Source organism: Adiantum capillus-veneris, chromosome 15 (genome assembly GCF_014529385.1).
Source record: "Adiantum capillus-veneris isolate H3 chromosome 15, ASM1452938v2, whole genome shotgun sequence".
Lineage (NCBI taxonomy): Eukaryota > Viridiplantae > Streptophyta > Polypodiopsida > Polypodiales > Pteridaceae > Adiantum > Adiantum capillus-veneris.
The window spans coordinates 28,115,212-28,133,785 of record NC_140945.1 but is presented as its reverse complement, the minus strand read 5'-3'; the positions used below and the strand labels follow the sequence as shown (position 1 = coordinate 28,133,785).

The 18,574-nt window shown below is 39.1% G+C and overlaps 1 protein-coding gene across 1 annotated transcript; it reads right to left on the bottom strand.

Moving 5' to 3' along the window:
* Positions 1 to 1,626: 1,626 nt before the first annotated feature.
* On the bottom strand, positions 1,627 to 4,758 carry LOC147440433 (inositol diphosphatase DSP4-like). The gene is made up of 5 exons (XM_086530168.1): positions 4,550 to 4,758; positions 2,842 to 2,935; positions 2,569 to 2,626; positions 2,452 to 2,495; positions 1,627 to 1,947 (listed from the first exon to the last, which is right to left on the bottom strand). Exons 1-5 carry the CDS (start codon positions 4,756 to 4,758, stop codon positions 1,651 to 1,653), a joined length of 702 nt encoding a protein of 233 aa, XP_086386294.1. The 3' UTR covers positions 1,627 to 1,650.
* Positions 4,759 to 18,574: the final 13,816 nt, after the last annotated feature.

The window sequence follows — 18,574 nt, the reverse complement described above, 5'->3', positions numbered from 1 at the left end:
CATCTTAGTGGCCATATTTTCCATATCATGAGCATTGATTTTTAGTATGAGGAATTGCTTCAGTAATGATCCAGAACTGATCACACATAATGTAATGACAGTTCTTACTCAAAAAGCTAAAAATCCACATTTAGTTCCTTACAAAATCATGTAATTAGTGTTTTTGTAATGACTTTGAGATGTACATCTATCCAATCCAAAGCACGGTAATGATATCCAAGGTACATTCATCACATTCATCATAGGCTAATAGCAATTTAACGTTTTGTGTCTCACATTGATTGGAAAATAGCACAACGTAGCTCTTTCTTCTTTCATGTAGCTAGCATACATGCACTTTGATTAACATTTGAAACATTGCTTCTACCTTTGAAAGAACACCAATAGAGTTTTTCAATGTAGGGCAAAACCTTGTGTCAATGAAATTGCACTTGATCGTGAAAAAACCTTCAGCAAAAAAGACATATGAATCCAAAGCTCAAAGGAAGATTTTGTTGATGTTGAATATATGTCCTTGGGGGGTGCACTTACAAATATCTTACGTATCACGTGCGATCAAAGGGCAATAAAAAACCCTCTCTACACATTTTCTAACTTGATTAAAATGACCCCTCTTTCTTAAGAAACTTACAGCTTTTCTTGAAAATTTAATAAGAAAACCCCTGCTGTAAGTGTAAATATGTAACTTTTAGAGCTAAAATGTAGAGCGCACGTGATACACCTACAAATCAACAAGGTGCAACCCCCGATTATGTCTCTAAATAGATTCTAGATAGTTAGTTAGAGGGGAATTTATTTCTCTTTTGAAAATCAAAGACATGGAAATCTCACCAATATTAAGGAAAACCTATCAACTTTTAGAAGTATAGTGCTCTTTGTCCCAATTTATGATGCAATTATGTGAATTTTCTTTCACTACACATAATATTGAATTTACAACAAAAAATACAATATGGTCATGAAAGTACAAAATCAAGGATGATCTAATCTATTTGGGATATTATATTTTTTGGTGCACATAGATTGTAATTCAAATCATCATTTTCCTTCACCAAATGCTGTGTAGTAATGTGTTCCATGCAAAAAACTTCCCCCTCGCCTCCTAAGATAGAGAACATGAGCTCAAGGGCATAACAATTTATAGAATTCTTAAAGAATATCTACTAAAAATAGGAGTGACTTGCTTCCCCAAAGAAAACTCAGAGTTAAAGATCATCACCATTTACGTAGCTCAACAAAACCCATTTGTTTAGTATGGATTCGACCACCTTGTTCTATGAGTTCTCACAATGAGAAGCACATTGATAAGTGGATAGGACGAACACTTTGATCTCATTAAGAAAACTTTGATCACGTTGAAGTTTCTAGGTTCTTTGAAGAGTCATCATCAATTCCCTTAATAGCAATCCAACCCAAGAGGAGTGCACATGTATTTATATTCTTATGTGTCCAAAACACTTAATTTTTGCATAACAATATGCAACACAACGAACTTTTTATTTTCACACAAACAAGAAATACTTTCAAGAGAATTCAAGCTTTATGTGAGCTAACACAATTTTAGCATGGTACTGATGACTATGCTGGAACATTTATACTCAAAGGTTTGAAAGATATCAATAGATCGAAAAGAAAAAAAACATATATATCTTAACCAATTGTAAGACAATTATTGGAATCTTTTGAGCAGGTTCCATTAGTCTCCTCACTACTAAACGTATACGTAGTGGAATGCACACGAACAAGGTGCTTTTTGCATTGACATGTGCATGTACATGTCCAACTTCGACCATTTCTTTTAAAGGAGGATACATCAAAGAGTTCAATAAATTGTTGATCTGACACTCGCGCTTTTGTCCCAGCGAATCTTTGATACTCATCGAATATGGACGTCAATGAGAAGTTTTGCACCTTTCTCAAACATCCCATGAGGCAACCAGTCCTATGCTGAAATTAATTTTCTCTCAATGTGTTAAAGAAACAAATTACAATGAGGAAGATAAAAGTATTTACTCAAGGTGTAAGCTAATTTTGAAATATGACTAACTAATATAATACTTTTGAAAACCGTACAATGTTCTCAAATTTCAAAAACAAGGGTTGTACTTCTGTAAGCACTACTGTTTTACCATGATAGCTATAGCATGAGAACTACTTTATGCCATCATTGTATTACTTATCTACCATTTGTAGAAACTACTTGTGATTTTGATTAAACTTTTCATCACTGGTTTTTTGAGCTTTACAAAATAATTAAAGAAAGAAGTTGCACATATATGCCAAAGTTGCTTATCAATTGTTGTTGATAAATTCTTCAAGTAGGCTTTAATATTTTGGCTATATATGTTTAATTTTAATTGTTGTTTGCTGATATATTTTTTGATTTCTAGTTTTTCTCTTAAAAGAAGAGAAACTTAGTACCATACTCAAACAATAGAACACAACACGTACCTTTCCTTTCTTGCAATGGATAAGAACTGGATGATTTCTTTTATCTACATCCACAAAACTCTCCTTTAGACTTTTGACCGATGCAATGATGATAAAGGAAAAAAGAAAATAGCCCACCTAAAACAACTTTCAATGCTTCTTTTATCACATTCACTGGAATATCCACAAAGGGCTCCTATCCAACACATCGAAAAGAATTATAAATGATGTCATAAAACCCAATAAAAAAACTTCCTTCTTAAGGAGCAATTACCCATTAGGTCACACATAAACCTACATATGTGCTTCCCACACTTTCCTCTTGTATAACATTAATTATGAAGGATCTCAATTACACAAAAGTAAATAGAATATAACAATTATGTAAAATTTATCTTTAGTGTAGCTTACTTTTGTTCCCTCGATTCCATGGTGGAATAGTTTGATACCATGCTTCTTTAAAAACTCCATATAGAGCTCTGAATATGGCTCGGGGCACAAATACCTACAAATTTCAATATTTCCATAAGGACGCATTATCTCACATTCTATGCTCTTTACAACTAACCTACCAAGTTTGTACTAGTCATAAGACTTTGTTTCCTAATATTCAATGGTAAGAATACCCATTTTCGAACACTAAAGCAATCAATAACTACTCCCATTATCTTTTCTAATCATGACCTTAGACCAGATTCGAATAAATGCAAGATGAAGCTTGATCTTTTTGAAGAATCAACTAGTGATTATGATAATGACCTCAGGCTCATTTCAAATACATGCAAGATCAAGCTGCAATCTTTAAAGAACCAATAGTCACTAGTAAAGACTTCAACCACTTATGATCGTAATAACACCCACTTCTAAGCACTAAAACAAAAAAAAATAAAGAGAAAGAAAACAATTCATCATTGTAGATGCAAATTGTCCCTAAGTACAATCTCAAATAGAATAGTGATTCAATGAGAAGATATGATACAAATACGAAATTATGTTGAAGCAATCTGAAAAAGGTGCAAAGCTAACAGAATATCAAATGAGAAAGGTGCCAAGTTGCAAGCTAGAAGCATTTTCTTTGATCGTTTAAGGAGCAAAGAGCGAGCCTTCACACATGTTGAAAAGCAAGTATAATTAGACGTTTAAGTTAGCGTAGAACTTATGATGAACAATATTACATAAGTGTGAAAGCAACTCAAGGAAAAGACTGAGGAATTGTTAGCAAAAGCATTTCAAAAACTTTGGCACTTAGCAAAGTAATGGCATTCTCAAAAAAATTCAAAGCAAACAAAGCTGAATAATGGTCGGCGATGGGTTTGCCATGATACAGGCAAGCCCTTCAAAAGCCTAAGTGAGGATAAGAGGACATGTTAATGTCTTGGAAAAAATGCCAATATACATTAATAGGTATGCATGTATGTATACACCATTAGCAAAGTGCAAGTTATAAGTGCACAAGGCATACTATGTAGGATAATACCTCAAAGCAAAGTGCAAGCTAAAAACTCTTGGTAGTCAGGCTGAAGGCATAGCTTAATAGATACAAGGCAATGTTGCGTTTTGCCGGAAATCCTATATAATATTGGACATTCTGCCTGTTTTGCACGAGTGGCAATTTGAGTGGCTAGGGTGTCTGTAAAAAATCAACCCTATATAGTAAAAGGCAATGTAATTAGGTTCATCATAGTGTTTGCTAGGACTAACCTTGACAACTAGTTAAAGGGAAGAGGAAGCTAAAGAGTGATACACAAGACACTAGTAAAGGACAATGTAATCAAGAAGACCAAGAGGAAACTTGATTACTATGTAAAGGGAAGTGCAAGCTAGAGAGTGATCCACAAGCTGACAATTGAATGAGCTTCATGCCATGCATATAATTGAGTAAGTAGGATATTGGCATCCTGCTAACTCATGTCGACAGGGTTGCTTCTAAATCCTATCCTAATGTCGTATAATGGATAAACATGGTCACACACAAACGAGCACAGCAATGCAAAGGCCCCGTCACTGAATTGGTGCTTGGACGGGTCTTGAACTCGGGGCATTGCACGTTACACAGAGGTAGACTCACAGAGAGAGAGAGAGAGAGAGAGAGAGAGAGAGAGAGAGAGAGAGAGAGTACACAATGGAGCGCAGATGGAGAGTGTGCAGGAAAGGGAAGTTGGAGGGATGCGGGTATCCCGATCTGAAGACGCCCTCGTCCACCATGCTGAAGTTGAGCGGCGGGATGAGCACCTCCTCCTCCTCCTCTCTCTCTCTCTCTCTCTGTGCCCGCTGCTCCTGATCCTCGCCTGCTGCTGTTGCTGCTGCGTCCTCTCTCTCTACCGCCATGAATGCTCTCTTCCTCATCAGCCACACGACAGCGGAAGCGCTCTCTCTTCTGTCTCTCCCTCTCTCTCTCTCTCTCTCGGTCTCTCAGTCTCGTCGAGACGCCGATTTCGGACTGAGCTTTAAGTACCCACGTCTCATGAAATTCTCTCTCTCTCTCTCTCTAAGTACCCAGTCACGCCACACGAGCTTCTCTCTCTATTAAAGTATCCCCCTCTCTCTCTCTCTCATCTCTAGTTCTCTGAATCTCTCTCTCGGAGTCTCTCGCCGCGTTCTCTCTCTCTCTCTCTCTCTCTCTCTCTCTCTGCTTCTAGTTTTTTTATCTCCTTCCCTCACCCCCTCTCTAACTCTCATGCCCCCCCCCCCCCCCTCTCTCTCTCTCTCTCTCTCTCTCTCTCTCTCTCTCTGGACACGTGTCTCCGCTCCTGGGGCCGCATCTTTTTTCCCCCTTTGAACATTCTTAGAATATTCCTTGTTTGCAAAGCGGAGGCAAGCTGCCCTCGTGGGCCATTTCCTCCTTCCCCACTCCACTCACGAGTCACTCTAGACCTTTTCCCCACTCACCCCCATAACCTTTAATAGGTTGGAAACTCCTAAAAAGCATCTCACCTTGCTTTACTTTCATAATGCTTTCATAAAAGCTCCCACGCTACAGCTCCAAATACTTACAGTAAAACAATGCTTCACTTATGCTTAAAAAGCATTAAAATATCACTAACTCACAATTGATGTCTCCCGAAAGTTAGGTGCCTTGCACACGACTATTGATGTTGCAAGGAAAATCGCACTGGAGCAATGTTGGAAAAGGTTTAAGAATGACCTTCCTCCCTAGTATCCACCTCCATATTTGACCACCAAGAAGAGGAAGAGATGTGGTGCTGTTGTGTAAGCCAAGGTTGGATGCAAGTAGCAGAAAATGATTTGGCAATGCAAAATGTGGAATGGACACTTCAATGGGTACTGAAACCCCCTGTCCAATCTGGGGTGGGACTTGAACATCGGATTCACACATAAAAGGTGACGATGACACCAATATTAAGGTCAAGAGAGTCGTCACTATCTAGTCATATACATGTTCAAGAAAGAGCCACTGTTATGAACAAAGCGTTGTAGATGTTGCTAACAAAAGGATTATCTAGGTGGGCATCATGATGTGGAATTCAAGTTTATGATATAGAAAGTAATATATACAAAGGCATTTAGATATCAATATTTTTGGCTCTTTGCACATTAATACATATTTGTTCACATAAGAATGATGTGTATTGCCTATGAATGACAATGCGTAATGACATATCTAAAGGTCATTAAGCAAATGTTGTAACCAATGACATGATTTAAATTTCAACCAATGGCCATAGTTGTGACAAAAATCTTACGTAACAAATGTTGCAACCAGTGACAAGATTTTGAGGGAAACGCTATACTTTCATAAATTGGATCTCATTGAAGTTAAACCTTTCCAATGGAAGGGAAGAATTGTTATCAACCACGTAGGTCGTGCCAATCTGTTTTAGGTGCTTAATTAACGCGAATCTTCAGAGATGTTGATGAGAGCTTTGAGGAGAGAAAAGGTAGATATGGCACGTAGAGGAGGGAGAAGGCGGATACGGCACGTTGGAGGAGGAGGGGGAGACACAGAAAGTTGGCGTGCATCACTATGATTGCGGACATGCAAAGATTTTTTGCTCAATAGGATAGGCTCATGGTGCAGGCACATGGTCCGAGCATGCACCCTGTTGGAGCTACTGGCACAAAGCCGGAGGGAGAGCACGATGGGGAGAGAGAGGGAGGGATCGCACGCAAGGCGATGCGGAGCCATGTAGAAAGAGGTTCTTTTGGATCAACTGGAGGTGGCAGATAGAGAGAGCGGCAAATTTAAACCATGCAAATCACAATGGCGGTGGTGAATGCCTTCGTATGTTGACCCTACATGTATTCAAAGAGTTTGGGGAGGGTGCCATGCTACAGAGGTGGGCATGGACATGCTACAAACGGGAGCGCAAGAGCCCTGCAAAACACTAAAAACAATATACTTGCAAGCCATAAAATCGACAAATCTGCATACATGATGAATCTCGTAGCACATAACCGAATCATACGCGAACAAAGTGAGACAGAGAGTGGGAGATAGCGAGAGAGAACGTGCATGGCACCTCCTAGAGCGGAGTGCTACGTCGGCAGGACGAGAGAGAGGAGAGGAGAGGAGAAGAATAACGCAGACACTGGGTGCGTGTCCCCGTGCAAGAGTGAGCATTTTCCTCTAGCACGTATTTACTTATAGATTTCTGAATGCTCAAAATCAGTACAAACTGGCCAGCCGGTCATAAATGGCCAAAGCTCATAAAGAGCACTTGAATAATAAAATATACATGAAATGCCATATCCTTTCACATAGTCCATTAACTGCTAAATTTTTTTCCACCTGTCAAATGCAATAAATAGTAAAATATCAATTCCATTACATACCTTTCCGTTGGAAAGCAACTGTCCTAAGTTGCGAAGATAAGAATCTACAAAACATACTTGTCAAAAGAGTGATTAGTATTGTGTGAAGAAAAATATCACATAGTAAAAGAAAAATTTATGAAACTAAACAACATTGCTTATGCCTGCCGGCATCCACATACTACCTATTCTAGTGTCCCATACCACTAGAATAAGCAGCATATGTCATACCTTGATGAATCAAGAAATCATTGGTCACACTCATCATTCAATAATCAATCCTCATCAATCTCAAGTCCCATTCCATAAATACTGTCGCGACAAGAAATCATCATATACCGAGTCCGAATCCAATTTCAAATGCAAATCCAAAAATTTGTCAACATGTATCCGGGAAACAAAATCATACTTAGGACAGTGGTGGCCAGCCTGCAACATGATTTTGTGATCAGTGTTTCCTAAATCGACGAATCTACACCAATAAGATGTGGTGCGTAAATCGGAAAATCTGCACTACTGCTGCCTTAAATCGGCGAGTCTGCATTTAATTTTGTTTTAAATAATAAATCTATAATTTGTCGATGTGCTGCCTAAATCGATGGATCTGCACGAACAAATGGTGATGCCTAAATCAGCGAATCTACATCAAGATGAGCATTGACACACTGCCTAAATCAGTGAATCTGTGTGCATGTGACCAATAGACTAGACAAGACATTAAAAACAAAAAAAAAGAAACATTAACTACATGTGTGACACCACATTGGAGTATAGTGGAGTAGCAAAGTACTTACAAAGTGTTGTTCACTGACCCAAAGCACCTCAACTCATGTGAGTAGATGTGTAACTTAATGTCAAATCCCCTCAGTAGAAATTACCATTCAGTTGAAGCACAAGCTAGGACTTTCAGAATGGTTAATTGCACAATATGTCATAAGAGAATATAGATAAGAAAAAGATCTTTTTCCTTTCAAATTGTCCAATCTTATCATTGTTATCGCAACTGCATGAGTTTGCCCCCCTACATTTAACTGTAGCAAGAAAATAACTTACAAGGAAGTAGAGGAGGTGAGTATTATTGTAGTGGTATATTAAGCGAGAAGATTGCATTATATGCAGATGAGAGATGGTTCATAATGACGGGATCTCAAGATATATGTCAACAATAGATATATTTAGGAACTAACTCATTGAAGAGAATTAAAATGCTTCAAAAAACATTGAGAAATTACGTCCCTGGAGGTGGTTCAAAGAAATGACTTGTACTCAAACTGTCAAATGCTAAACACGCTCTTAGAAGTAAACGTCAACAGCAAATTCATCATTTGGTGGATGGTATTCAAGATAAACAATTATATTATCTAAAAAGAATTTGTAGACTAAACCAAAGGACAAATGTTCAACCACTTTCAATGCAATTATCAACAAGAGAAATTTCACGACTTCTTTATTCTCAATATACAATAATAGTGTGTAAATTTAATAATTTATTTTTGAGTTTTGGCCTAAAATACATATAACTTAGATATTGATCTGTCTATGTGTCAATCATGCTTAGTAGGTTTAGGAACAGTATGTGTCCATCTTAATCCAATTGATAGTGGTTTGTTTTGGGATTCCTATAGCATTGGGAATTATGCCGCTAGGTTTATGTCCATAACACGAGCAAAAACAAGTCATGATTGAGCTGGTGAGGGCGGTTAGACCAAGTAAATAGTGAAAATAATTAGCAATGCTTGAAGTAAAACCTAGGGTTAGTGTAATCTCATGTACAAAAGTGAGATTTATCTCTAAATTTGAAATTTGAAGGCAAGAAGCCCTAGATAATTTAAAGAAAACTTAGTGTAAAAACTTTCAAATTAAGACAATTGTCTCACAATTTCTCTCGTATTTGATCTAAATTGTACCTCGTTCTACGTTCAAAAATACTATGCTGAGGACGGACTCTAGCTATGGTGTAACAAATTTCATCGTGAATTTTTATGCCTGGCTATGATCTCTATGTTGTATGGTGTTGAGGCCAACCATGTTGGTGGCTACACTGACAGGGCTAGAAAAATACATTTTTGCTAATCGGTGAAAATAAGTGCAAACTTGAAAAACTTGTGGTTTTTAGGTCAACATTTAAATCTTTATACGAAGGTTGAGTGTCATAAAATCTAATATTTTACCAACCCAAATTATTTTGTTATATTAAATTGATCATTTAATGTGGGATAATAATGGGAACAAGGATTAGAATATAGACATGTGCTTACGGATCTATCTCAACACAATGCCAATGGTAAAGGGGTCCAAATGAGAGATGGTATGTCAAAGAGCAAGGCTAGCTAATGGAGCTTAAAAGACCTTAGGGTTAGCTTCATTAAAGACCTCCAATGGTTAATGTTAAAAGTCCTTTAACCTTGAGCTTGAAGTGGGAACCCGACCTAAGCTTGAGGTGCTTGTTGTGCTTGATGACTAAGGTGCTTGTCGTACTTGATGACTAAGGTGCTTGAGGTGCCTGTCGTGCTTGATGACTATGGTGCTTGAGATGCTTGTCATGATTGATGAGGAAGGTTCTTCAGAAGCTTCTCATGTATGGGGGTAAGGTGTTTGAGTCAAAAAGAGACCCTACAAAGGAGGGGCAAGCCCCAAAGTTAGGGGAATATTTGACTTAACCTCCCACTCACCCAAAGGGCACCCCCTTTTCTCAAGGGGCACATGGACACATGTCAGCCTCTCCCTATGCTTAGCGACATGGTGTGCTTGAATCCTATTGACTAGGCTAAAGAGGTGTCCAATGAGCTTCTAGTTCCATTCAAAAAATATCTAGATATTTTTAGGCTCTCTCTCTGAAAGGGGTAAGGAGGACACTTGTCCAAAGACTACCCATGTGCTTGAAATGCATGGGGCATGTGATTGGCTAGGGGGAGAGGGATCCAATGAGCTTCAAGCTTTCAGCAAAAAGGGGGGCTCACCCAAAGCAAGCAAGGGGTATGCTTGGGGGGTATACACCTCTCACACACTCATTTTTTTCCAAGCATTCTCACTTGGTGAAAGTGGATGAGCTCCATCTCCTTCTCCAAGCTTGCTGAGAAGTGATAGCCTACACCAACACTCTTGGCTATGAAATAATGCAAATCCAACCAACTCTCTAGAGGTAGCTAAGTTTGTGGAGATAGCCCAAGAAAGCACGGTAACGATCATCGCCATTGGGAAGCAAAAGAATTCCAAAGAGTGGAGTAGGACCCTCAGGGATGTTGTGAATGTGTAGGATCGTCCATTGTCAAGGGGTAGCTCCCCAATCAGCCAATGTATCTAGAATCCAGTGAAGTGGTCATGGATCGTCATGAGCATGACAAGAATCTGTAATTTTTGGATCTGGTAATATAATCCACTCACCATTGGGAGTTTTGAAAAAAAAAAGAATCTCGCGAACTAATCAATGAATTTTGGAAAGTAGGGGAGTACCCAGTAATTACTCCTCATATTTTCTTTCAGCTTCTATCAAGTTTAAATCATACTATAAGAAGCTATAATATTTTATGGAGTGTTGGGGGGGGGGGAGAGAGAGAGAGAGAGAGAGAGAGAGAGATCCTTGAAATCATTGCAATAACATAAGCTCTCTTATTCATTCACGAGGGGATGAACATTGGAATGGGTTAGACCATCTTAGTGCACGGCTGGTCATGCCCATAATGAACAAATTTGCTTTTTACCCCACACCCCCTGACTTGAAGGCCAATGATTTAACGCAAGCATGGTCATATGTACAAGATACATAAGGCGGAATACCCAATACCCATAAGCACTAGACATATTGTACAAACTTTTTGAAGTGTAGACCTTTGGTAAGTAGATTAGTAGGGTTATCATCTTTGTGAATCCAAACAAGCTCAATGTGATTGTCCTCAACTATCTTTGCATGAGATACTGAATCTTGTGCTAGATGAATAACACTCTTATCACAATGGAAACACACACACACACACACACACACACACACACACATGCTTTTGTTTTGCTCAATGTGATTGTCCTCAATTGTCTTTGCATGAGATACTGAATCTTGTGCTAGCTGAATAGCAGTCTTATCACAATAGAAACACACACACACACACACACACACACACACACACACACGTGCGCGTAGAGTTAGATATGCAAAAAAAGTAGAAGAGAATAAATTGATATCATAGAAACAATCCCAAAAGAGGGGAAAAGGGGGAGGGGGTCCGTACGTGCACGCGCGCGGAGAGAGGGAGAGAGAGAGAGAGAGAGAGAGAGAGAGAGAGAGAGAGAGAGAGAGAGAGAGAGAGATGCTTTTGTTTTGCTTCTCTTAGAGGCAGTTCGCACAAAGCAAAGTTTACCTCCGCCTTGTAACATCAACCTACCCACGTCTCGTATTTTAACTATGGCGAAATGGGCAGAGTTCTCTCTACCCCTACTCTCTAACCGTGCTTATCTGAGCATTCGTGCAACAAGCAAACTGCAAGAAGATGGGACTGCTAATGCAAGCGAAAACCTTGCTTGCATGTGTGTACAACTCCTCTTAAATTGCTTAGTTTTCAAATTTGCATGCCTTCACATTCGAGTTGTATTTGGGCCACTAAAGTGGCTCATGCCAAATTTAGTGATTTGAGCATCACTTTTGTATATGAGACTAAAACTTCTTCACCATCAAGTTTAAAGTCTTTGAGAAAACTTTTTGACTCAAAAACTCTAAAAATAAATTGACCTTTTTGAAAATAGTGATTTCTAGATAAAGGTGTAATTTTTTTATCCGACTTGGTGGACGACTATCAGATATTTTAGTCTTTATTTTAAAAAATATAGGGTTTGATGAGTCTATCACATACTTATGTATGTATTTTTAAGTGAAGTTTAAGCATGCTTAACAAAATTGGCGATGAAATTTTGAACGTCGCTGCAAATCCAAAAATCAACCACGATCAGTAGTGCAACGTGGACATTAGCGTTCAAAATTTAATCGTATTGTAATAAAATTTTGGCCGATTTTTTAGATAATCAAATTTTTCAAGGTACTTTAGTTAAATTTTTCATCGTTTGAAAAAAAAATCCCTTGAGATAGGTACGGAAAGGGAACTTGCACATCCTCAAAAAATTTCCACAATCTTTTATTGACTTATATTACGTGTGGGGCATGTTTTTATAAGAGGGTTTTTCATTTTGACCTTTTGAGAATTGTTGATGATTTTGATACAAAAGTCTTTGAAAGCCACAAAAGTGGTTTTCTCTCTACAAATACAAGTACAAAGACTAATGCTAGAGGCAATCCATTATTGAAGTGCACCCCCCTTGGTAGAGCCCCACTCTTAATAAGGCACTTTCTTGAATGTGGACGATTTGTGTTGGCCTTTAGGTACCCGACACACGGAGGGGGTAATTGTAAGAGATGGAGTGAAGTGATTGATTCAACGCGAGAGGCTTCACTTACACGTGCCAAGAGAGGGGGGTTTAAAAAGCTGTTTTGCAACTACACCTCAAGGAGGTGCCGGGGGGGGGGGGTTAACTCAAAACAATTACTGCTCTTGTGCGGGAGGAGGGGTAACCAGCGTTCTGGAAAAATCATTTTCACAAACATACAAAATGCCCTTTAGGATAGATTCAAAGAATCTAAATTTTTTTCAAAATAATTGGCATTTCTTATAGATTAACTCTATTTTCTTGAATTTTTCAAACGGATTTTCTCCTTCTCCACCTCCCTTCAATCAGTTGTTTTGATTTTTTAACCGGCTCAAGGCCGAGCCGAGGCACAAATTTCCCGAACAGTACCCTTAGGAAGTTCAACTAGATCTATCAACTCTGACCAAAATGTAAACACTACGTGTGGGGGTACTCTTAGCAAGTTCAACTAGATCTATCAACTCTGACCAAAATGTAAACAATACGTGTTACCAACTCATGCCCAAGTTCAAGTTGTCGTTGTAGACAAATAATGCTATCTAACGTGTTGCTCTCTTCTAAAATCTCGTTCTCACATAGGCTACTACTCACTAAGCTTTCAAGGTTTGACATTTAATTAAGCAACCCGACCACTTAGCCCAAATTCCATACGGCTAATAAAGACTTTGAAAAGGATGACATTTCTAATGTCAAACCTTGAGAGCAAATTGTAGAAAAACACTTGACTTTAGATAGCATGAGAGTATAAACACGTTAGATAATGCGTATTGCTTACATTTTGGGCTTGAGTGTATTGCAAGGCTACAAGCTAAACACACGCCCTAAAGACTAATACAATAGTCCAAAAAAACCAAAAAAAAAATCTTCATAAAACAATGGAGCTTGGTCCTTTGTATTTCTCTTTTTCCCCTTTATTATATAATTTTACCTTTTTTAAAAAAGAAACAATGGAGCTCGACCAAAGGGGGGTGCATTTAAATAATGGATTGCACTTTAAGGCATTCACATTTGAAAGTGAAATCCATTATTCTCACTCACAAATTGTGATGAAACAAAGACCCATCTAACTCTCTCTCTCTCTCTCTCTCTCTCTCTCTCTCTCTCTCTAGGATTGTTTCCATGCGATTAACTGACTAAGTTGTTTCCTTCTACTCGTTTCACTTATGCAACTCTACATGTGTCTATGCATGCATGCATGCATGCATTGATGATGCTTCTATAGAGACATTGCTAATGTGCGTGTAGATGCATTGAAAATAGATTAGTTGAAATTTATCCCTATGGGAATTAGGACTGTAGGCAAACACACACAGCTTGGAGAAGATGAAGAAGCTCAAGCCACACGTCAGAGGGTATATTGCTTAGTGCACAAATGAAAGATAAGTTAGCCCTAGAATGATGGGCATATTTATAATGCATGGGGTAAAAAACCTCCTAGTGAGGGAAAAAATGCCCCGATGGTCCTAAGTGGGGGTTCACACACATCACTACCACATATGTATGGTAACAGATCCCCCTGCGAGTGATCCGGTGAATGAGAGATGGCACCTAGTGTAAAGGGAAGTGCCATACCCTAAGGACATGATCAATTCACAAAGGGGAGTAAGCTTAAAGCTTTGCGGAAAGCTTCGAAATTCTCACGAGCTTCTTGCTCAACCATGATATGCATGAACTACCGAGCATGAAACAAAAATTACTCGTGGACACTCACGTGTCATAACAACAACCTAATTTGAGTCCAAAAAAGTATGTAAATTTGGTGGCAATGATCCCACTTTGGGTTAAAACAACCCAAGATGTAAAGTGTCACTCAAGTAGCGAATGCTTAGACCTTGGTCTATGTATAAATCCACTAACCTGTGAGACTGAAAACTGAACATCCGGCCTTGTATTGCATACATAAATAAGGCATCCTAGATAAAGAGTGACATTGGCAGGATCACCAGCATCATAAAGACTCAATTTCAAACTTGTTTCCATGGGAGTAGCAATAGGTTTGCAGTCCTCAAGTCCAAATTTACATTTTGATGATTCTATGTAGCTTGTTTGACACAAGGCAATACCACCATCACATCGCTTAAATTGTATGCCCACAACTCCATGTCTTTCATCTTGAAAGTAGCATTCAAATTAGCTTTAAATTCAACAATAATGTCTCATTTGGGGCAGTGATCAACAAATCATCTACATATAGAACGACAATGAGAAGTACATCACCCTCACGCTTTACATATAAAATTTGTTGGACTATTACAAAAGCCCCGTTGAACCAAAAGAGTGTCAACTTTCTCATACCAAGCACGAGGAGATTTCTTTAACCCATACAAATATTTCTTACATTTTCACACTTTATCTTCTTATCCTTTTATGACAAAACCGCAAGGCTGCATTACATAAACTTCCTAAAATAAATCACCATTCAAAAAAGCAGTAACAATGTTTGATTGGTGTAAATCCCATCCATAATGAGCTACCAATGCACATAAAAAATGCACAGTAGTCCTATGACAAGTGGGAGCAGGAGCAAAAGTCTCTTCATAATCTATGTCGTTTTGTTGTGAATAACCTTTTGCAACAAGTCGATCCTTATAGAGATCAATTTCACCATCTGGCTTATGTTTCAACTTGTAAACCCACTTCGTACCAATCCTTTTCTAGGAGGCAAATCACATAAAGTCCATTTTTCATTTTGTAGAAGTGCATCATATTTTGATTGCATGGCAGTCACCCAATTTTTTGAATTATGTGCTTCATCAAAAGATAGAGGTTCCTCCACATCACATAAACTAGAAATAGCCAAATCATAACAATCTAATGCATAAGATTCATGGTGAGAACCTGAACGAGTACGACTAGACAAAGGTATATCCATTTTACTATCATGCAAAGTATGCACCAGCCATTTTGGCATACCTCTAGCTTGCTCATTCTCAGCCCTTTCGACATCAAGTACATCATGAACATCTGCATCAGTAATAGACTGATTTGTAACATTTTTTGAAACCTTATAGGTTGTACATTTGCCTCATTTGAATCTACATTCGAGTTTCCACCGTTAATAAGAGGCAACAAAGTGTCATAAATATCATGTGAGCTTACATTAATGTCTCTAGTACATGACAGCCAAGGCTGAATAGAATCTTCCACAAACACAACATCTCATGAAACCAAGATACATTTTGTTTGTAGATGGTATAACCTATAACCTTTGCTTTCAATACTATAACCAATAAAAATGCATTTAACTACTGTTGGAATTAGGGTTGCAGGGAAACACACACAGCTTAGAGAAGATGAAGGAAGCTCAAGTCACACAACATACAGTATATTACTTAGTGTGAAATGGAAAGATAAGAAATCCCTACAGTGATGGGTGTATATACAATGCACGGGGGGGGGGGGAACTCCTAGTGAGGGTAAAATGCCCTAACAGTCCTAAGTGTGTTCATACACATCACTACCACATGTATATGGTAACAAATCTCCCCTAGGAGTGACGTGGTGAACGAGAGCTGGCATATAGAGTATAGGGAAGTGCCATGTCCTGAGGATAGGATCAGTACACAAAGGGAAGCAAGCCCAAAGCTTTACAGAAAGCTTCGAACTTCTCACGAGACTATGCCTTTGCGAAAAGAGCTGCAAGGTTGTTTTGTGTTGGCACATAAGCCACTCTGATCTCTATCCTTCATCAAGGGATAGAGGTTCCTCAACATCACATAAATTCGAAACAGCCAAAGCATAGCAATTTGATGCATAAGATGCATGGCAAGAACGTGAACGATTGCGACTAGACAAAGGTGCATCCAATTTACTGTCATGGAAAGTATGCACCAATCATTTTGGCATACTTCTAGTCTGCTCATTCTCAGTCCTTTCCTCATCAAGTACATCATGTATATCTGCATCAGAAATTGGCTAATCTATAACATTTTTAGAAACCCCCATAGGCTATACATTTGCCTCGTTGGAATTTATATTCAAAATTCCACCACTGAAAAGAGGCAACAAACTGTCATAAATGTCATATGAGCTTACAGACAACAAAGGCTAAATAGAATCTTCCACCAAAAAATCCCATAAAACCAAGATACGCTTTGTTTGCGGATGATACAACTTGTAACCTTTGCTTTCAACACTATAACCAAAAAAAATGCATTTGGCAGCCTTATCATCCGATTTTTTGCACTGCGTGTGTGGCACAAAAGGATAAGTCAAACACCCAAAAACGTGCATGTGATCAATAGATGGATTTCTATCATGACAAGATTCATACGGAGTCATAGACTACAAAGGTTGCGTACAACACCAACTGAGTACATAAGTGGCACACATGATGGACTCAAGCCAAAACAAATGTGGCAAAGCTTGACTTTTGACCATACATCTTGTCATCTCCATAAGCGACATGTTCTTCATTTCGTTAACACCATTTTGTTGAGGCATATATGGCACTGTACATTCGTGTTTTATCCCATGACTAGCCAAAAGTGCATTAAATTCATGAGACATATACTCTCCCCCTCGATCGAAACGGAGGGTGTCCATAGTACATTTAGAGACATTTTCAGCCATAGCCAGAACTTTCTTGAAGCACATAAACAGTTTGGACTTCGCCTTAAGCAGATACACCCATGCATGTGTGGAGTAATCATCAATGAAAGTCATGAGTAAAGGTAATTTCCCAAGCACGGAGTTTGCATGGGCCCATAAACATTACTATGCACAACCTGCAACCTGCATGTAGCCCTAATGGAACCATCCTTTGGAAACTTCGAACCTTGCATCTTACCCAAAATACATCCTTCACAAACATGCTTAACAGGTGTGAGCGCGTGGTTACGGTGCGCGTGCGCAGAGAATGAAAAGGGGAGAGAGGAAGAGAGAGAGCACGACACAAGATGTGGGTGGAGCTCCCAAATTTCACTGTGTGAGCACCATGTGAGAATGTGAGTGAGAGCTCCTTATTCTTTGTATGTATAAAGAATAAGGAGATAAATGTGGGCAGTCAGACACAGGCCGGAGGACACGGGCAAAGCACGGTGAGGTACACCGCCTTTGTCTAACATTCTCCCACTAAAGGCTGTGTCGATAAGTGGCGAGAAGACTAGCCCTACAACTAGTATATACAAGAGGTGAGAGAAGACGACTCTCAACCTATGCCCACTGGCTCACTTTGTAACCGCTCTAGTGTAGATGCAACATGCATATCACTAGGGATAGAGCTACGATGACACTCCTAATCAAGTATTGAGTGACAACTTGTATGGCTCCACAATGTACAACTCCAATGTCAGTCATCGCACGACTGACAACTCCCACTACAAATGCACCAATCACATAAGCAAGATCAGTCTTAAAACTAAAAGGTCAGACATGAGAGACCCAAAAGCCGACGAAACATGCACTATGTGTGCCAACCTATCCCTATTAGCAACCTCAGTGCCATATGCATCCTCATCAGGAACCACCTGACTATACATCACCATGTCAGCATCCTCTGGCAAAGGCATATCTGTTGAGGATGATTGCAAAACCAAAAAATCAGCACCACTGCAATCACATACAACTGTCTGAAGGACACTGTCACCCTCAAACGTATTAGACACATCATAGAGCAATGCATCGGTCTCTGGCTCAACTGATGACTGACAAAGTTGTGCATTCCTAGAGATACTACTGTCTGTGTGAATATCACCACAAGACAAATGCACAACGTGCTCTCCATGCAGCACATTTGCAAAAGAGACATGTTTCGTCTCTCGCTCCAAACATGGCTACAAATACATAGAGACTACACCACCTCGTGTGTCAGAAATATGCAAAGGGTATACCAGACCACTCCTAGCACCTCCGGCTATCACTAGTGATCTCCTATGCATCTGGAATGACCGCTCTCCAAGCAGTACACAATGTCCACTACTCTACAACAACTGACGCACTGAAATGAGACTCTGGCTGAATC

Excerpts from the sequence above, each read along its gene's own strand:
- LOC147440433 (XM_086530168.1), bottom strand. The coding sequence starts at position 4,758 with ATGGCGGTAGAGAGAGAGGACGCAGCAGCAACAGCAGCAGGCGAGGAT. Across the intron at positions 2,627-2,841 it reads ATGGAATCGAGGGAACAAAA|GAGCCCTTTGTGGATATTCC; the intron begins GTAAGCTACACT and ends TGTGTTGGATAG. Across the intron at positions 2,496-2,568 it reads AGCATTGAAAGTTGTTTTAG|ATAAAAGAAATCATCCAGTT; the intron begins GTGGGCTATTTT and ends TTGTGGATGTAG.